At 28.7% G+C, this 20,216-nt stretch overlaps 1 protein-coding gene across 1 annotated transcript; it reads left to right on the top strand.

Moving 5' to 3' along the window:
• The first annotated feature begins 276 nt into the window (after positions 1-276).
• LOC108783454 (transmembrane protease serine 9-like) lies at positions 277-7,851 on the top strand. The gene is made up of 8 exons (XM_018552023.1): positions 277-319; positions 522-844; positions 981-1,235; positions 1,650-1,790; positions 6,107-6,251; positions 6,444-6,763; positions 6,982-7,245; positions 7,702-7,851. The coding sequence occupies exons 1-8, from the start codon at positions 277-279 to the stop codon at positions 7,849-7,851; spliced, it is 1,641 nt and encodes a 546-aa protein (XP_018407525.1).
• The last annotated feature ends 12,365 nt before the right edge of the window (positions 7,852-20,216 follow it).

The raw sequence follows: 20,216 nt of genomic DNA, 5'->3' as shown, positions 1-20,216 counted from the left end.
GTCTTAAGATTATAAGTCAGCTATTCTGCTAAGGCCCTAAAAATATAAACAGTATCTTACTATCATTCTTAATTCAACATCACATTACTGTGATCTTCATAATAATCTTGTTATAACATGAAAATTAAATAGTATATTAATGCTATTTATATTTATTACGTATCAAAATGTGTACAGCTGTGTACATATTTCGATACGTATATAAATTGCACCATATGTACTCATTACTATACTTCTCAAAGTTTTTCAGGCACAGTGTAAAAACAGATCTACATAATGAGACAGCTAGCGTGTATCCTGGTCACATTGGCGATTGTAGGTAAATTAAATATCAGAAACCTGACAACAATTTCTGTGACTATTTAACAAGTTGCATAATTAAATTACGTTTTTCATTAACTTACTTTTTATTTATATTTATTTATTTACTTCATTTAATTCATTTACTTTGTATAGAAATATCATATGTTAACATATTGTAAAACGTTTAAAAACTATTTTTATAAACAATATATTCGCAGGTGTTTATGGAGATGAACCAGACAAATTAGTAAATGGAATACCCACCACTATAGAGGAAAATCCTTATTGTGTTTCCCTAAGAATTAACAATAGTCACTTTTGCGGCGGTAGCATAATCGATTCACAATATATCCTAACTGCCGGGCATTGTGTAGCCCCTCTACTTTCTAACGACTCTCTCAGGAAATCTGTGATCGTTGTTACTGGCACGACCTATCTCGATAAAGGTGGACAGACTCATAAAGTGGAAAAATTGTGGTACCACGATAATTATAATCCTCGTATATTGGGTAGAAGTCCTCACGACATCGGTTTGATAAAGGTACAAAGCTCTGGAATAAATACTATTATATTAATTTGTGACATCTAATATATTAATAATAATAGCAATAATATACAAATATCAAATGATAAAACGTATTCTGACAGTTTAGTTAATTACTATAAAGTATTTTTAGCTGATGTCTCCGATTGAGTTTGGCCCAACACAAAAATCAGTTAAACTCCCAACAAAAAATGTAGCAAAGAGTGATAGCGTTACGATTGCTGCTTGGGGTTCTACGGGTTCCAATAAATCTGTACATAACAATTTGCAAAAATTGAAAGCGAATGTAATGCTACCAAATACATGCCAAATTTATCATAGTTTCATTATGAAAATTTATAAGAATGAGTTCTGTACTTTTATCACGAAGGGAATTGGACTGTGCAAGGTATATAATGTTATATTATATCTAACAAAATACATTTTATTTTACTCTTGCATATATTTTATATTTAATATTTTTTACTTAAATGCACACTACATTTTGTAACTATTCTTGCTTAATAATAACGCTATATTACACTCACATTACAATATATTACATCTCCCGTATTCTCCAAAAGGTCATATTTTATATTACAATTAATTTATGTTTGTATAATAGAATTGATTCCAAAAGAGTAAAATTTCTTTTATATCGCATGTCTCTCTTTACTTAATTGTTTATAGCAATAATATCGCGAAATTATTGGAATTCTTAAATAATGTCAATTTTAGATTAGATTCAGTATAATGAATAAAATATTATTAATCTCTCAGTCACAGGAGATAATTAATGTGAATTTTTATTTTTCCGTTGTAGGGTGACAGCGGTAGCGGATTGATTCAAGACAGCGACGAAACAATTATTGGTTTGGTATCTGGTGGAAAACCGTGCGCCAAGGGTTATCCAGACGTATATACCAACATTTATCCGTACCTTTCTTGGATCCAAGGAAAAATAGCAGAATAATATTAGTTCTTTTATATCGTATGTTTTTAAAACTTAACAAGAATCATTGAGCAAATCTTTACACTCTTTATTATAATTATTAATACATATTATTTGTAGAACTCTTACTGAATTTTTATTATCATCTCTACAACACACTTTATCCGAGGAATATTCTTATAATAAAATTCATAGAACATGAAAGACATTAACTCTGGACTTCTTTAAAACGTCCGTGAAAGATTTGTGCTGTATAAATAATAATATGTGCACGTATAAGAAAAGCCGAAAAATTATTTCAATTCTTTTTACATGTTCGTATATTGACAAAATAACGAGTTATTAATTATTTAATTAATCATATAATATTAATTAAATTATTTTAATATTTTGCGATCTGCCGACAGTACAGTATCATCGCACAAATTTCGATGTTCTAGTCCGCCAACGACATAATACCACTTAATAAGAATTCCACTCATTATAATATACTCTTAATAATAAATTCATTTCACGAGTATATTATATATATCACCGTTTTATTATATAGAAAAGAAAGAATTACGTAAAAACTTGATATAAATAAAGAAATCATGTGTAAAGCTCTTTTTATCATCACAGAACATAAATTGCAATATAGTGAACGCAATATCATGAATTTGATTGAGAGAATATCAAAAATTTAAATAGCGAAAGATACTTAGGTAAAAGATTAATTTCCGAAATGTAAAAACATTAAAATTTAAGTAAATAAATAATTTAAATTCACTATCTGACATTATAAGTTCTTACATCATAGTTATGTTAATGTTTTAAGTAAGTTTTAAAGTATGATAAGGAATTGACTGTACAGTTCATATACTCAACAATTATTCATATCATTTATGTTTTTATCACTTGGTGGGTGACTTAATAGCACCGTTCGTTCTTTGTAACCGCATTGCTCGCATAACTTTGTCTGACTAAGGCGCAGTTCCACAATTCACAGTTGACTCTCAACCAAGGTTCAACTTATTTTTTTCATCTCTTTCCAAAATTCTAGAATTAAAAATAATTAGATTAGGAATAAGTAGAACCTCGATTAAAAGTTAATCGTAAGTTATAGAACTGATTCTTAGTCAAGTCATTGTAGCAGTTTATATTTTATAATCGTAATATATCCTGTTTTGCACTGTTTTTACATATTTCGTTATTTTGTATTCGATTACAGTTGCAGTAGGTGAGTGAGTTATTGTATTTAATTTTTTCTGTTTCATATATTAGAAATTTCTATAAACTTTCTCATGCTTTAGAATTCACTTAATCTAAAAATCACTTAACGGTTTTATTCCTCAAATATGGAAATTAATGGAAGCTTTATCCGCTGTCTACCCGTGGAATTGTATTTTTTGCAGACACAGAGTTCATATTATTACGAATTGTTGGATTTTTAGATATCACTGATAGCTTGAATAGAGCCCAAATATCCGATCGTCATGTAAAGAATGTAAGGAAAAATTAAATATAATTTATATTGCTATAAAGTTATAATCGAGAGTGCGCGCATAAATTATCGCACAGCTTTTTTACTCCCATTTGCTCTTGTAAATATTTTCATATCGTTTAAATTTTGAGAGTCATATTAAGGACACACATATTATATTTATATTGAAAAGTAATATAACCACAATTATATTATTGCAACAGATAATCCGGGATTGAGAAATAACTATTTAATACTTGTATAATAACTAAATGTGTTTTCCAGCGAGTGACAGTAATACAATGCACTACCCGATGATTTCTAACTACGACACAATTGTACACAATTAAAATGCTAAGTTTGACTGTGTCGTCTTTTCACGAATGCCAACATTTAATATAAATATAAAACGTTAATCAAAGCATCGAATGATCATTTTTTCCATAATAATTTTTTGCAAATAATTATGATAATTTTGCTCACAATTTAGTCTTTTGCTTTTAAAAACCTCTTATATGTTTATATATATATCTATATATATGTATGTATGTATGTATGTACATATATAGTAATTATCAATAATTTTCTGATATTATTGTTTCATCTATGGCCTTAAAATGTGTAATAGAGTACGTACTTACCTATATCAATTATGATAATATAATTGCAGTCAATTTATTATTATGCTATAATACAAACGCTTTTAGAACGTCAATAATATCAAGAACTTTTTTCAAAGGAAAATGTATATGAATAATAAAGAAATCATTATTTAGTCAGCAGAAATTATTGAAACTAAATAATCTTTGTATAATAAGATAAAATAATTATTACAAATAAGGAAATACATAAGAAAACACATAAGATCTTTAAGAACAGAAGACTAACATATAGAAAAAACTGTTACAATTATTTGCAAAAAAAATCATTAAAAAATTCGATTAATCAATGTATCAATTGACGTTTTACGATTCGCCGACGATAGAATGTAAATTTCAACATTAAGAGTGTTAAAATCAAGTGACGGCATACTGTCATCGCATAAATTTCTACAATTACAATCCATCGACGGTGGACGGCACATAAAAATAATAAGGCCCAATAATAATAAATAACTTCAATAAATAGAAGAGCAACGAGCCGAAATTATGAAAAACAAAAAAGTTATATTATAAAAATTATAAACATGACATTGCAAATAACAAACGTTTTGACACCGATAAGATCATTCTCAATGTTAACGATAATTTTTTAATAATACAATATTAAAACGGTAAGTTATAAAGTAATGTATAGTATAAAGTAATTACGTGTTATTTGCTGAAATGCTTGCAACAAAGTAATCATTCTTTTAACAGTAATAGTATTTTGCTAGTGTTGGAAAGGTTGTTCTGTTAACAAGTAGAGTTCGGAGTTAAAATATCTTATTGGAAGCATTTCAGTAGTGTAAAAATCGACAAATAAAATTTAAGTAAAAAGTTGAACATTCAATTGGTGTCGAAACGTTTGTTATTTACAATGTCATGTTTACAACTTTTATAATATATCTTTTTCATTTTTCATAATTTTTGCTCGTTGCCCTTCTGTTTATTGAAATTATTTTGCTTTAATGTTGTTATAACATGATAAAAATTAATAATTTATTAATATTTTGTCTCTCTCTCTCTCTCTCTCTCTCTCTCTATATATATATATATATATATATATATATATCTGTCTATCTCTCTCTTATTTTAATGCAATAAAAATTTCACCAATACTTATTACTGTCCTTATCATAGTTTGCTAAGCGCAGTTTGAAAGTAAATCAACGGAATGAGACAACAAGCATGTGTCTTCCAATTAATCGCATTAGCAATCGTAGGTAAGTTAGACGTTGAAAATTAATTAAATCATAAAATAAATATTGAAAAGGCTCTATTTGTATAAAACAATACCATTATATATTTTATTAATAGTGCTTTATAATTTATTGATACATAAAATCATTAAGGCCAATTTCACCAACGTCGGTTAAGCTAACCGACGGTTAATTCCAATGGAATTATCCAATCGCATTTGTCTTTGACCAGAATGAACCAATCACGGTTGACACTTTAATCGTCGGTTAGTCGACGTTGATGAAATTGGCCCTAAATATATCAATTTTTCTACATTTAAAAACATTAAGAATAAATAATAAATAAATGTAGAGTCTTAGTAAAAAGAATTACTGCATAACACTGAGCCATTTCTTACTGCTAATAGCATTGTAAAAATCACCTCAGATACTTGCCTAAATATAATAAATAATTTCATCAACTACATTATTTTTGTAGTATGAATTTTATTGTTTTTATTATATTATTTCATTATTCTTATTATATTTATTAATTTTCTTCTATTAGCTTTTAAATTATGTATAAAAGCAAAGATAAATTTTATTCTTTTCCACAAAATATATAACATCGAATCAATCTTGAAGCATGAAGTTAGCAAGAATTTTTGTGAAAAAACAATAATAAAAATAATAAAAAATTAATAATAAAATATAATAACTAGAGCCCGGATTAAAGTTCTGAGATCGCGTTGATCGTAGCTAACTCTCCATTTTCAATTCGCCCAAGGCTGCGATGTAGCATCGATAGTGGAAAGCGATGGAGGTGTGACAATATGGTTTTATTCGAAACAAAGAACGGAAAACAAACGAGGAAAATACTAAATCATATTAGATACATTAAACAGTTACTTTCAGATTTTCTCCATTATTTCGAATACTTTTAAAATAATTTTTTTCGACATTTTGTAATAACTTTCTTTATTTATAAAAGTAACACAAAATAAATTACTAAAAAGTATAATAGAGAAAGAATTTTGTTTTTGCAAGACCTTGGAGGCTCTAAGTTGCTTTTATTGTCTCATAAAACAGCTGCTAATTGTCCCACCGCCACGTTCCCCCTTATCGATGCTCTACCCGTCTATCGCGACGGCTGAAGCCATGACAGGCATGACAAATGATAATGGGAAGCAACGTACTTCGATCGACTCAAACGACCATCGACGGAAAATTCAGGCTCTAATAATAACGTTTCGATATACTGTAGAGTTCTCGCAATTTTATATATTCGTAAATTAGTATCATGTCGTATCTTATTAAAATAACTTTTTAAAAAATTAATTATTAACCCATAGCATGACATTTAAAAATTATTATATATTTGCAGGCAGTTATGGCGATGAAATGGCTAGATTAGTAAATGGAAAATCTACCACCATACAGGAAAATCCGCATTGTGCCTTCATAAAAATGTTTGGAGAATACATGTGCGGAGGAAACATAATTAGTAAACAACATATTCTAACTGCCGCGCATTGCGTGTATGATTTATACCATAACTATGAAACTCTATTGAAATCTACAACTATTGTTACTGGCACGACCTACATTAATAAAGGTGGAGTGGTTCATAAAGTAAAAAAAGTATATTACCACGAACGTTATAATCCTTCCGTTTTGGGTGTAAATGACATCGGTGTAATAAAGGTACATCTTTAAAAAAAATTATATATATATGTTTATACATATATATTATAATATTTGTACATATAATTATAGTAAATCATGACATATGTGGTATACACGTCAATTCAATATTCTTTCTGTCACATAAATTATTAAAAAAATAACGTACAGACTATAAATTATAAAATGTACTTTAACCACTTCTACATTTTGGTTTATTAATATAAAATATGTTTTAGCTGCTAAAGACCATTCAATTTGGCCCAACACAACAGCAAATTATGCTCCCAACAAGCAATATCGCAATGAATGAGGATGTTATGATCGTTGCTTGGGGTCGACAGGGCTTCCAAAAACCCGTACATAACAATTTGCAAAAATTGAACATGAAAATCATACTTCCGACTACATGTCAGGCTCGTTATGACAAATCCAGTCTTATTATACACATTGACAAGAATACTTTTTGTACCTACATTAAGAATGGAATTGGAACGTGCAATGTACGTAATATGTTACATTATATATGATGAAATGCTCAAATATTGCATAAATTATTTGATTATATTATTGCATATCTTTTTATATTTAATATATCTCCCGTTTAAATATGAGCACTACATCTTGTAGTTGCTTTTACTCAATCATGACGGTTCATTAACGTCACTTCTATTACAATATTACATTCGTATATCCTGTTCGAAGGTAATATTCTATAGTATAATTAATATAATTAATTTATATTTGCAAGTATAACATTGAGTCTTAAAGTAAAACTCTTACATACCGCATTTCTCTCTTTATTACCTTAATTGCTTATAGCAATGGCATAAACACTATATTTTGAAATTTTACCGTTTTAAATGATGTTAATTTTCAGTTCAGTAGGTAACGAATAAAACATTAGATCTCAATCTTATAAGGCACAAAGAGTGTATACAATCATTTTTTGGTTGTAGGGTGACAGTGGTAGTGGAGTAATCAGAACGCATGACAAAAAAATTATTGGTTTGGTATCTGGTGGAATACCATGCGCCAAAGGTTATCCTGATATACAGTCCAATGTTTATAGCTACAAGAAATGGATCGAACAAAAAATGTTGCTATAATATTTTTTTATATTCTATTCCTTTTTGTATTTTATATTTTTAATGCTTAATAAAGATCGATTATTGAGTAAATGTATATTACTAGAAAATATTTTTAAAAAAGTATATATGCTAAATACATAAGAAAAATACAATAAATTACACCTTTTCTAAAATAAAAAGCTTAATCAACTAATTTAAAAAAATAATTAAAATGAAATATACATACTATAGTTAAGATAATATTTCTAATATTTATTAATCATATTATATTTATATTTGTTATTCAATTTGTAATAATAAATCAATTTTGCGGTATATAATTAACAAATTATCTCAATAATGCTGTCGTTAATCAAAAAGGACTTTATTTTACCTTTTAAGAAAACGTAAAAATATATTCGAAAAAATTGCGGTACATCTACGGTATGTTGTATAATATGTATGTATACATATAATATGTAGGTATATTTTGTGTATTACGATCATTCTTAGTAATGAATATGCACTGACAACCTATTATACCCATACGACATGTAAAACATGGCTATAAGCCGTACTATATAGTCAAACCGTTTAGTATTTCAACTTTTATTTTTAAAATTGACTGACTTTAATAAAACAAAAAGAGATAAAGACTGTTTGAAGCCAAAGTTTAGAAATTTCAAACTTTAGCTTTAAAAACTTTCAAGTTACTTATGTGAGTAATGATAGTTTCGGTAAAGTGATCAATCAATAATTGTACAACAGGATCGGCTTTAGAAGTTTCTAATATATAATAAATAAAGAAGACTCATATTCTCTTTTAAAACAATTGATTCTGTACAAAAAATATAAAAAATTGTAAAGAGATAAAAATAATAAAATGATTAGACACATATTAAAATTGTTTCTTAAACTTATTTCTTTTCATAATTGAATTTTTATAATTTAATTATATTTTTTGATAAAATATTTCATTACTTACTACACAAATGTGCACATATATTAATTCAAATGTACATACGTGTATACATGTAAATTTTTTAATCCGCTCAGGGCACGTACTATGAAATTATTCGGAATTGAAATATTTGATATAAATTCCGATCGTAATTGTCAATTACATACATAATATTCCTCAGATTGCTATTGCGTTTTCTGAGGAAAAATGGAATAATTCCAATGGGAATTCACTATAAACATTTCATAATAAGCGACCAACCATACACTGAAACGTTTTTAAAAACACGTGCGACCCTGCATCAATGCCACTTTTTCATTTGCTATAAAACCACTAAACAGTTTTCCATCTGTAGAGTGAACTATACAGTTATACACTCACCGTAATATTCTCGTTTCAGATGTTGCATTATTAAATAATGGGCTATACACACTTGTTGGAAGGCATTAAAGTTAGGAAGTTTCGTTATATGTACCAATCTAATCGCTCCGACTGATAATAAAACAAGAAAAAAAGAAGTTTATCCCTTCGCAGATACCAGTATGGACGTTTCAAAATATTCAGGATATGTAGGTGTGCACTCTTTTCTTTGACAAATTTAGATATGTTATATAGATACGTTATACAGAAAAATAGCAAGTCATGTAGCACTTAATAATATTTATGAACAAATATATCATTGCTAAAGCCAACGTTTCGTGAATCTTGCCGTTAACTTTATCAGGGCAAGGTTAAGTTATCAATGTACTCCTCGTCCTGATCAATTAAATATCAAGGTCCATAAAAAATTGGCGTTAACAATAGATAAAAACACGGCGATAATCCACAATCCCTCTGGTATTTTTGAAGATAATACCTGTGAAAGCCTTAAAAGCATTTGAAATAGTACTCTACAAAACAGTTACAAAAATACTAGCTAAAATATGAAATAATTATACCCATTAAAAAATATATATTTTATACGTGAATACATCTCTAAACTTATTATTGATGCAAATGAAAATTATAAACATTAAGAAATTTTATGTCAATTATTTTCTTATTTTTACATTCTTCTCTTTACACATTCATACAAAATACACACACACACACAGACAATATATTTATAATATACTCGTATATATGTAGTTTCTTTATACGTAATTTGTTCTTTGACATCTTTTTAATCTAGCTAATAATAAATTTAATTGAAAATTTAATATTTACACAACCGCAAATATATACCACAAGAATAAATATAAATATTTTTTTTTTTTTACAAAAAAATAAAAAGAAAGTGATCTGCATAGAAAAAAAAATAAAAAATTAGGAGAAAAACAAAGAATATAGGTGAAAAAGGAAAGAAAATATTAGGTGTACAAAAAAGTTCTGAGCTTTAGATTTCATACAACCGAAATAACAATTTAAATTTTATATATCTTCCCGCCCTTTTGCGGTTTTAAAGCGTTAACATTTGGCCTTCTAAAATGCCATACGGTTTGGCGTTTGATGCATATAACCTCAAAAATCAGTGTAGTGTTCACGATGGCAATAACAAAAGAGCATATTCGATTTTCCATCCACTTCGCGTTTCATCTGAAGAAAAATTCTGCTGAAGCCACTGCAATGATTTGTGCTGCATATGGAGAGAACGCTGTAAGTCATGCTACATGTAAAAGATGGTATTAAAAGTTTCGCCAAGGAGATTTCAGTCTTAAAGATGAATCGCGTGCTGGACGCCCTGAAAAGATTGAAACGGACGAATTGCAAGCACTGCTGGATATAAACTCTGCGTAAACTGAAAAGGAGCTTGTAGAACAGCTTGGCGTTACGCAGCAAGCCATTTCCGTACGATTACATTCGTATGTATAAAGATTGAATTTTACAAAAAAAAACTCAGAACTTTTTTGTACACCTAATACATAACGATTACATAATATTTATAGCCAATAAAGACATTCAATTTTATTAAAATTTTTACTCGCATTTATCGCGCTATCAATAGATTATGAATGGGCTATCGGATTAAATCGGATTAGCTTAACACTTTTGGGCGTCTGGCCAAGAAACAAAGAAACTAAACAGAACAAATTAATTTCAAACATCCGTACATTACTTGTATTAAACATCTCAATATGTGCCTCATACATTCCCTCTTTACATTCTTTGTCTAAAATTTGGGGTGATATAATATCTATGATTGATAATCTGCAATATACGTTACCGATGTCAGTAGCAATATTAAAATTATGCATTGTGTGGCTGAGAAAAAAAGGTAATACGTAAACGAGACAGAAGCTAGTTGTTACAATTAGTCCTTTTAGTTGCCAAAAAAGACAACACATTTTCATAAAATTTAATATTAAAATAACTTTCAATGATGGGTAAGATTACAAAAAAGCAAAATTGCACTTTTTACGAATAAAAAAAATTTGTTTTATTGTAGTAGACATTTCTTATATCATTTTATAATATTATAATATAAGAATGCAATTACAGAAAAATAAAAAAACGAAAAAATTAATGAATTGCATATAATGAGGTTTATTTATATATATAATCAATACTAAATAAATAATTTGTAGTACTTAGTGACATTTACATTGCATATTAACAAATATGGCCTGCATACTCATCGTGTCTACTACTGAAAGTCATCTTACACGCAGTCATTGCGTTTCCTTATTCATTTAATAAAAAGTATTGCAATATGAAAAATAAAGAATATTAGTATGTTATTCTATATGTTTTTAGCTACATTATACTGTGATTTTATACAGAGAAAGTAAAAGTATTTACTATACTTATGTTATTCCTTACAAATTAGCATTAAAAAATTATATATGAGTCCATTTAAAACATATTTCTTCTTATATTATACACTTCTATGGCCATATATTGAAATCAAACTACAAGTGATGATTTGTTATTATCTTAAGCTTTTGTATAAATTTAGTATTAGCTCATTATTTGTTATTAGCTTGAAAAAATTACAAATTATATTACCCGCTTCGTCATCTTACCCTCCTTTCTCCTACACATAAATTCGAAAAAAGGTTCTAATAAAAAATTGTAACAACTAGCTCCGTTCTACGTTACATATATATTTCTGTAAATTATATACTAATAAAAAATAGTTTGTTTTCCAATCTTATTATCTTAATTTAAAAAGTAATATTCTATTCTAAGCTTTATTATAATATGTGTAACCCTGTCATTCTCGATAATTACAGATGTTCTATTCCTTTTAAACATGGTTAAACACGATTGGTTGAAACCGAAAATGATAAAAGAGAGACATATTATGATAAAACGAGCGCGAATAGCACGTATATTTACCATATTCGGATACTCCATGATGTTGGTATCTTTTAATTTGTGTGCAATTCTTCCTATTTTCGGTATTTCCATAAGATATGTGACAAATGAAACGGATTCAGGCAAATTACTGCCACTACAAACATATTACATATATGATCGAGATAAAAGTCCATATTACGAAATAACTTATATCATACAGAGCCTCGGATTGTCAGCATTAGCTTTAATGTACACTACTGTAGACAGTTTTTTAGGTTTATTAGTTTTTCACGTATGCGGTCAGTTGGAAAATCTCAAAACACGCATCAATCAGCTGGATAAGTTCCAAAATTTCGAAAATGCTTTATCACACAGCGTACAGGATCATATACGTCTTATCAGGTTACGAATATTATTGATTTTTTATAATATTTTCTGTGTTTTCTATTCTTATCTAAATTAAATAATTGCGAAACGTCCAAGTATCAAAATACATTAAGAGAGCTTGTGTATCATAGTTTTAAAATATATGAACAAAATTGTTAACATGCATATAGTATTTAACATAATTTAAGTAAATATACCTTACAATTCATCAGTATACCAAAATTTACAATCAAACTGTGTTATATGTAAATATACAGCTTCTTATTTACACAGTACAAACGAATATTAAAATTAAAAAAAAAGTCAATAACAAACTTAAACAGACACTTTCTTTACCTCTAATTTATACAATCAAAATTGTTGAAATGCACATAATATCTAAGATAATTTAAATAAATACGCCTAAAACATACGTTTTGATTATGATTTGAAATCAATACAGTTAAGGCAAGTAATTATATAAAGCAAATTCGATAAGGAAATACAAAAATCATATTATTTCAATGACATATATTTATTTAATTAAATGTACATGCGCAAAATACTTCATGTTACCTATATCTTTAGATAAATAAATCAATTTTTACTATTTCGGCCACAACTACAAAGTATTAAAAAATAAATAAATAACAGTTAGTCTATAAATTAGATAATGTGCTGTTATATCTATCTTTAATTCCTTTATTCTTATTATGATAAATATTCTTATATATTCGTTATTACACACAATAAATACATTTATATTCTTTTAGATCAAATATTGGAAAATGAAAAAGTTACTTTAATGTTATGATATAAACGAATAAAAATTAATTAATAAATATGACTTGTTTAATAACTTTGTTTCTTTAAAACTTTCAGATTTATTAATATGATTGATGATATATTTACGTTAATGTTACTTGGAGTGCTGTTTTATTATGGACTATTATTTGCTCTTTACGGTTTTTTAGTGGGTAGTGTAAGTAGTTCTTTTTAATTACCTTTGCCTGTGAATAATATGATGTATTGCAAATGTTATCTTTATTAGAACATTTTATAAAAATTTAATAAGTTATGCATATACTTCTACGTATAGCGTATCTGACTATCCCATTCCCATACATTTCGAGAAAAGTTGCAAGAAATTCTTTGCATACATTTCTTTTTTAAATATTAATGCATTTCACAATAAATGATTAAAGTTGTATAAACGAAGAATAACCACATACATATAAAATCTGTAGACGTAATAATGCAATTTAATAACATAAACATATTATATAAATTATTATTAATATATATAATTAACATTATATTAATTATTTTTATTTATTTATTAACACTAATTACGATTCCTAAACATTCAAAAATTAAATATTTAATTCTATTAAATTCTTAATTCTTAATTTTGTTTAGATGATGACTCACGGTTGCGATGTGTCAATACCACGTCTAACTTTCCTTATGACGGTATTTATCAATACATTTGCACATATGTGTCTCTACTGTGCTGTAGGAGAAATTTTAGTTGCACAAGTACGTAATTTTTTGATTAACTCTCTTATTACAAACAGAATATTTGTCATAAGATATACTAATTAAAATACTTGTCCGATCTAACACACGAACTATTAAATGCTTGAATTATAGTAATTCTCGCTATTTTTTGCTAAAAAAAAAAAACTCGTGTTTATTTTATCAAAAAGATACCTGATATTTTATTTACAATATTGTCCATCGAAAGCTATAACCTTTTCCCACTTTTCGTGTAACAAATGGATTCCGCGGTAGAAAAATTCAGGTTTTTTCGAGGCGATCCAGTTATCGAACCATTTTTTGATTTCTTCGAGAGTGCCTTCCAAAACTTGACTCTGTCAACTCTGAGTATCTTTTATTCTTGTTGTTCATTGAATGATAAACAAGGATAAAAGATACTCGGAGTTGACAGAGTCAAGTTTTGGAACATAATCTGAAATAACTGAAGTGTTGCTCAGAAAGACCATGCTGCAGCGAAACAAATGGTAATCTGATAGAGTAATATCTGATGAATAGGGTGAGGTAAGGTAAGACATACCATCCAAGTTCCTCCAAAATTTCCTTCACAAGTTGTGCAACATGTGGTCTATCATTGTCATGGAGAAGAATAACTTTATCATGTCTTTTGGCGTATTGCGGGCGTTTTTCTTTTAGTGCTTGATTCAAATTGAATAATTGACGTCGGTAGCATTCCCCATTGATGGTTTGACTCGGTTGCAGCAGATCATAGTACACGACACCGACTTAATCCCATCAAATGCACAGTATGACCTTCTTTTCATGAATATATTGTTTTGGTATTGATGTTGATAATTCGCCGGGACACACTCATGATTTCTTACATTTAGGATTGTCGTAACGAATCCATTTTTCATCGCCAGTCAGAATTCGATGGAAAAACGACTTCCGTTTTTGTCTTTGGAGCAGCAATTCACAAATGGCTGAACATTTCGCAATATGTCTTTCTTTCAATTCATGTGGAACCCAATTTCCTAACTTTCAGATCATTCTTATTGCTTTTAAACATTTGCTAACGATTGACACATCGATATTTAATGTTTCCGACGCTCTTTGAGCGTCTGACATGAATCTTCTTGAAGTAATATATGCCTCCAATTCTTCATCTTCAAATTTTTTCGGCTGACCAAGATGCTCTTTGTCATTCACGTCAAAATCGTTGTTTTTAAATCTTCTAAAACAATCTCTGCAAGTTGTTTCAGATAGAACATGCTCTCCATAAGCCTCCACTAGCAAACGATGACTTTCAGTAGCAGATTTCTTGAGGTTAAAACAGAAAAGTAACGCTTCCCGCAAATACTCTTTTTTGGTACGAAACCTGTCATTTTGATAGTACTTTCATATACATAAGCAGTCACTTTCGGCCATGTTGAAATAGCACAAATACTGACCTCTCTCAGTCAACAGCGAGAATTAATTCAAGCATCTAATATAAAACAATATATAATTTGCGTATATCAAGTGCGAAGGAATTTATGAAGCTGCATGCAAGTACAAATGGTATAACTTGAAGCCAAAGAAAGCAAAGGACTTAATGTTGATAATGATTCAAGCCAACAAATCGTTATACCTTACCGCAGGAAAACTGTTTCCTATGACGATGTCTACATTGTGTAACGTAAGCTAGCTAATAGAAATTGTTAACATATCACTCTTATCTTTAGCACGATTCTTAACATAGATCACAGAAAATATAATATAAAAACAACTTTTATGTATGTAACAGCATTTACTATTTTATTTATGTTACTTTATACATATATGTATAAAATGTAAGGTGTCTGTAAGGTTTTATTTTTATTATTACGTTATTAATTAAGTTAATTTTATACTTTGACATTTTTTTCATATATTATATTTGCAGTTGTTAAAGACATCGGGTGGTTATATATCGATTTTGCTGGCATATTGAGAATAAAAATCAAAATCAGCGAAAATAAAAATCTAATGTTAAAACCCATCGGGAAGTAATAATTAATTGTATTTATTTGATCATAATTTGAATTTATATATAATAAAATTTATTTAATGTATAAAAATGTATGTATATTTACATATTTGTAAAATATACGTATTATGATAACAATATTATTGCATTATCTTGATTTTAATATGCATTTCTCCTGTTAACTTTTCCTTAGGATGTACAACATCCTCTGGACTTCACTTATAAGAGGACATTCCTTGGAGAAAATTGCACATAGTATAGGTAATTTAAAAAATTATAATTTATTTTGCAACAACATTCTTTAAAATGTATTCAATAAGAGTATTTCAGAATTGTTAATATTTTGAAAAAGACGAACTATTTTACATAATTGTTCTAAAACAGTAAAAACGTTTCCAAATTATGGATAAATTTCTGAAAACTACCCACCCCAATTGTCATGAGTTTTAGCATAAAAACTCCAATATCATCAAATAAATATCCTTAAATGGATCTTCGCGGATAAGAAAGTTTAAAGCTAAAAATGTTTAAATAAACATTTTTGGCGTTAAACTATATACAGCCTGAATGGATTATCTTTACCTTATTCGCTCCAAATCACTTTCGAGTGATCTTGATGTTGACCTTCATCTTCAAAAAGATATGCCACAACTTTGAACACCTCCTGGCAGAGGAGAAAGTGGGATGATCCTCGTTTTACGTGAAAATTCATGCACTCCTTGACAAAGGGAAAATGGGGTAGATCACGCTTCATGTGGAAAATCGTCCTCCTTTAGATAAGAGTACGTAGATAGGGGCAACATTTACAAAACTCCACTCCAGTGACATGACATTGTGTAAATATTTATGGCATTAAACCTTCATGTTGATAAAAATTCATTTAAGGACATTTGACAACATTCGGATATTATGATCACTTTTGGTAATAAATACGAGCTAACATTCTATTATACTCGTATGACATGTAAAAATTAGCTATATTCGTACTATAGAGTCAAACCGTTTAGTATTTCAAGTATCGTTTTTGAAATTGACTGACTTTAATAAAATGAAAAGAAATGAGAAGACTAAGTTTGAAGCTAAAGTTTAGAAACTCTAAACTATAGTTTAAAAAACTTTCAAGTTTCTCATATTTTCAGAGAAGTAAACAATCGATTATTACGGCACAACAGGATCGACTTTACAAATTTCCAACGTATAATATACGAAGAAGACACATATCCGTTTTTTAAACTCAAACCTACTTCATAATACATTCACAGTTATACATGTTGCGATCCTGCATCGCGATTACTTACACTTTTTATACAATTTTTCATCTGTAGACTGAACCAAACGTCATGGTTGTAAATTAGCTATAAATATCGACCGTATTATTCTTGTTAAAGATGTTACATTATTAATATGCGATGTACACACTTGTTGAAAGGCATTAAAGTTAGGATGTCCCGTCATATGTAAAGATCTACTACTGCAACGGACAATGAAACGAGAAAAAGAAAAGCTTAGTCCGTTTGCAAACAACAGTATGGAAGTTTCAAAGTATTCAGCTTATGTAGGTGTGCATTTATTTCTTCGATTAGTTCGGATAGACATGCTAGATAGCAATGTCCATCAAGCACATGAATCTAAAATTCACAAAGAATATTTCAAATTATTTTCGTGCAAAACAGTAGTGTTGCAAAAATAATAAGTAAAATGTTTTTTTATTATACCCATTTAAATAAAAAATATTTTATATTTTTGAAAAATTATTATTAACACAGGTAAAAATTGCAAACGTAAAGAAAGTTCGTGTCACTCAATTATTATCTTACTTATTTATCGTTCTACTACTCATTTATACAAATACACACACACACACACACACATACACACTAATTCAACACATATACTAATATGTGTATAATACATATCATCCTTTTAAACGTAAGTTGGTTTGACATTATTTTAATCTCTAGCTAATACTAAATGTAATTGAAGATTTAATATTTATACACAAATTCATATACATACGAGGGTCATCTGAAACGTTTTGAGCCTAACATAGAAACAAGTATTTTATCGGTCAAAATCAATTTCATTTTTCCACATAGTCTACTTTTAATTCGATACATTTTTTCCAACGATGCTCCCACCCCTTTAATCCATTCAAATAATACTGAGCGTCACGCTTTGCAAAATAGGCGTCTACGGATGCGATGACCTCCTCGTTCGATGAAAATTTCTGTCCTCCGAGCCAAACTTTGAGCCTAGGAAACAGAAAAAAGTCGCTAGGGGACAGATCTGGTGAATACAGTGAATGGAGCAATTAGTTTGAACCGCAATTCGTGAATTTTATGCCATAGCGACAGCCGAAGTGTGAGACAGTGCATTATCTTGATGGAACAGCACTTCCTTCTTTTTGAAAGTCGTTTCTTCTCAATTTCTGCCTTCAGCTTGTCAAGTAATGATGCGTAGTACGTCCCTGTTATTGTTTTACCTTTTTCAAGATAGTCGATTAACACAATTTCATGATTGTCCCAAAAAACAGTCACCATCATCTTTCCTATGCCGATAAAACCGTCTTCACTTTCTTCGGAGCAGGTTCACTCTTCGAAGTCCACTGTTTTGAATGTTCTCTCGTTTCAGGAGTGAAGTGATGAACCCAAGTTTCATTAACCGTTATTAATCGAAGCAAAAAGTCCGACTCGTTTCGCCTACCCCGCTCCAACAGGGCCTTAGAAATGTTCATTCGAATGCGCTTTTGATCCAGAGTGAGCAAGCGCGACACCCAACGCGCGGTTAACTTACGCATGCCTAATTTTTTAGTCAATATATAACGAACACGTACTTCAAAAAAATGTATCGATTTAAAAGGAGACTATGTGGAAAAATAAAATTGAATTTGACCGAAAAATTACTTGTTTCTATGTTAGGCTCCAAACTTTTCAGACGACCCTCGTATATTATGTTTCAAGAATAAATAAATAATTATTTTTTACGAAAAAGAAAAGGAATGTAATTTATAAAAAAAAGAAGAAAAAGGTTACAGGAAAGAGAATACACATAAAGAAAAAAAATACATAATCATTACATAATATTTATGCACAACAAAGCAATTTTATCTTACTAGAAGTACTTTTAATCGCATTTATTTCTTTATAAATTAGATTATAAATGGGCTATCCAATTAAATCGAGCTAGTTTGACACTATTGGGCGTCTGGCCAAAAAACAATGAAACTAAACAGAAAAAGATAATATCAAACGTCTATACAGCCCTTATATTAAACACTGCAATCTGTGGGTGCATCATTCCAACTGTACATTCTTTGTTCAAAGTTTGGGGTGATATAATGTCTATAATAGATAACCTGCAATATACTTTACCACTGACAATAGCAATAATAAAGTTATGTACTATATGGTTGAAAAAGGAAGGTAATACATAGACGAGATAGAAGCTAGTTGTTACAATAATTCCTTTTAGTTGCCAAAGACAACAATACATTTCATAAGTTTCATACCTGTGACATTTTACTCACAATCACTAGAAGCCTTAATTAAATTATAGAAGGCACTATGTATGTTTAAATGATTATGAGGATAGAAAATCTATAAATTAATGTATTTCTATTAATTATGTATTTATAATTTATTTGTGTGTACGTGTATGTGTGTATGTGTGTGTGTGAAATAATCTCAGAAATGTAATAATATCATAAATGATAATAATTTGTTAAATTATTAGTTACTAACCGAGTAACTTGACTTACAAAGTGGAATAACATGTGATAATTTACTTATTAACAAAAAAATTAATAATTATTGACTTATAAGGGGAGGGCGCGAGGTGCTACTCACCAATTTTAAAAAGGCTTATGTATGTAAAGTACTGTATTACTAAAGTAATTTAACATACATAAGCCTTTTTAAAATCGGTGAGTAACACCTCGCGCCCTCCCCTTGTTAGACTAGTTAACTCTAGTTACACTAGACAAAAGTTATATTACAATCAATGCATAAGTACTCATTAATAAAAAATTTAATGCTTACATTTCAGTTTAAGAAAAAAATTCTAATATAAAATTGTAACAACTGGCTTCATTCTCCTTTGTACATATACATATTTCTGTAAACTACATGATAATAATAAAACAGTATTTTTCAATTTTATTATCTGAATTTGAAAAGTGTTATGACATGTTCAAAGCTTAATTTGAATAAATAAAATATATAAAACCTTATTATCAATAAAATATATAAAACCTTATTATCCACGTTGTTTACAGATGTTCTTCCTCTTTTAAAC

This window comes from Cyphomyrmex costatus, unplaced genomic scaffold, assembly GCF_001594065.2.
Source record: "Cyphomyrmex costatus isolate MS0001 unplaced genomic scaffold, Ccosl1.0 scaffold152, whole genome shotgun sequence".
In the NCBI taxonomy this organism is placed as follows: domain Eukaryota; kingdom Metazoa; phylum Arthropoda; class Insecta; order Hymenoptera; family Formicidae; genus Cyphomyrmex; species Cyphomyrmex costatus.
Note: the sequence above shows the minus strand (reverse complement) of the source record. Positions and strands in the feature narration are given on the sequence as shown.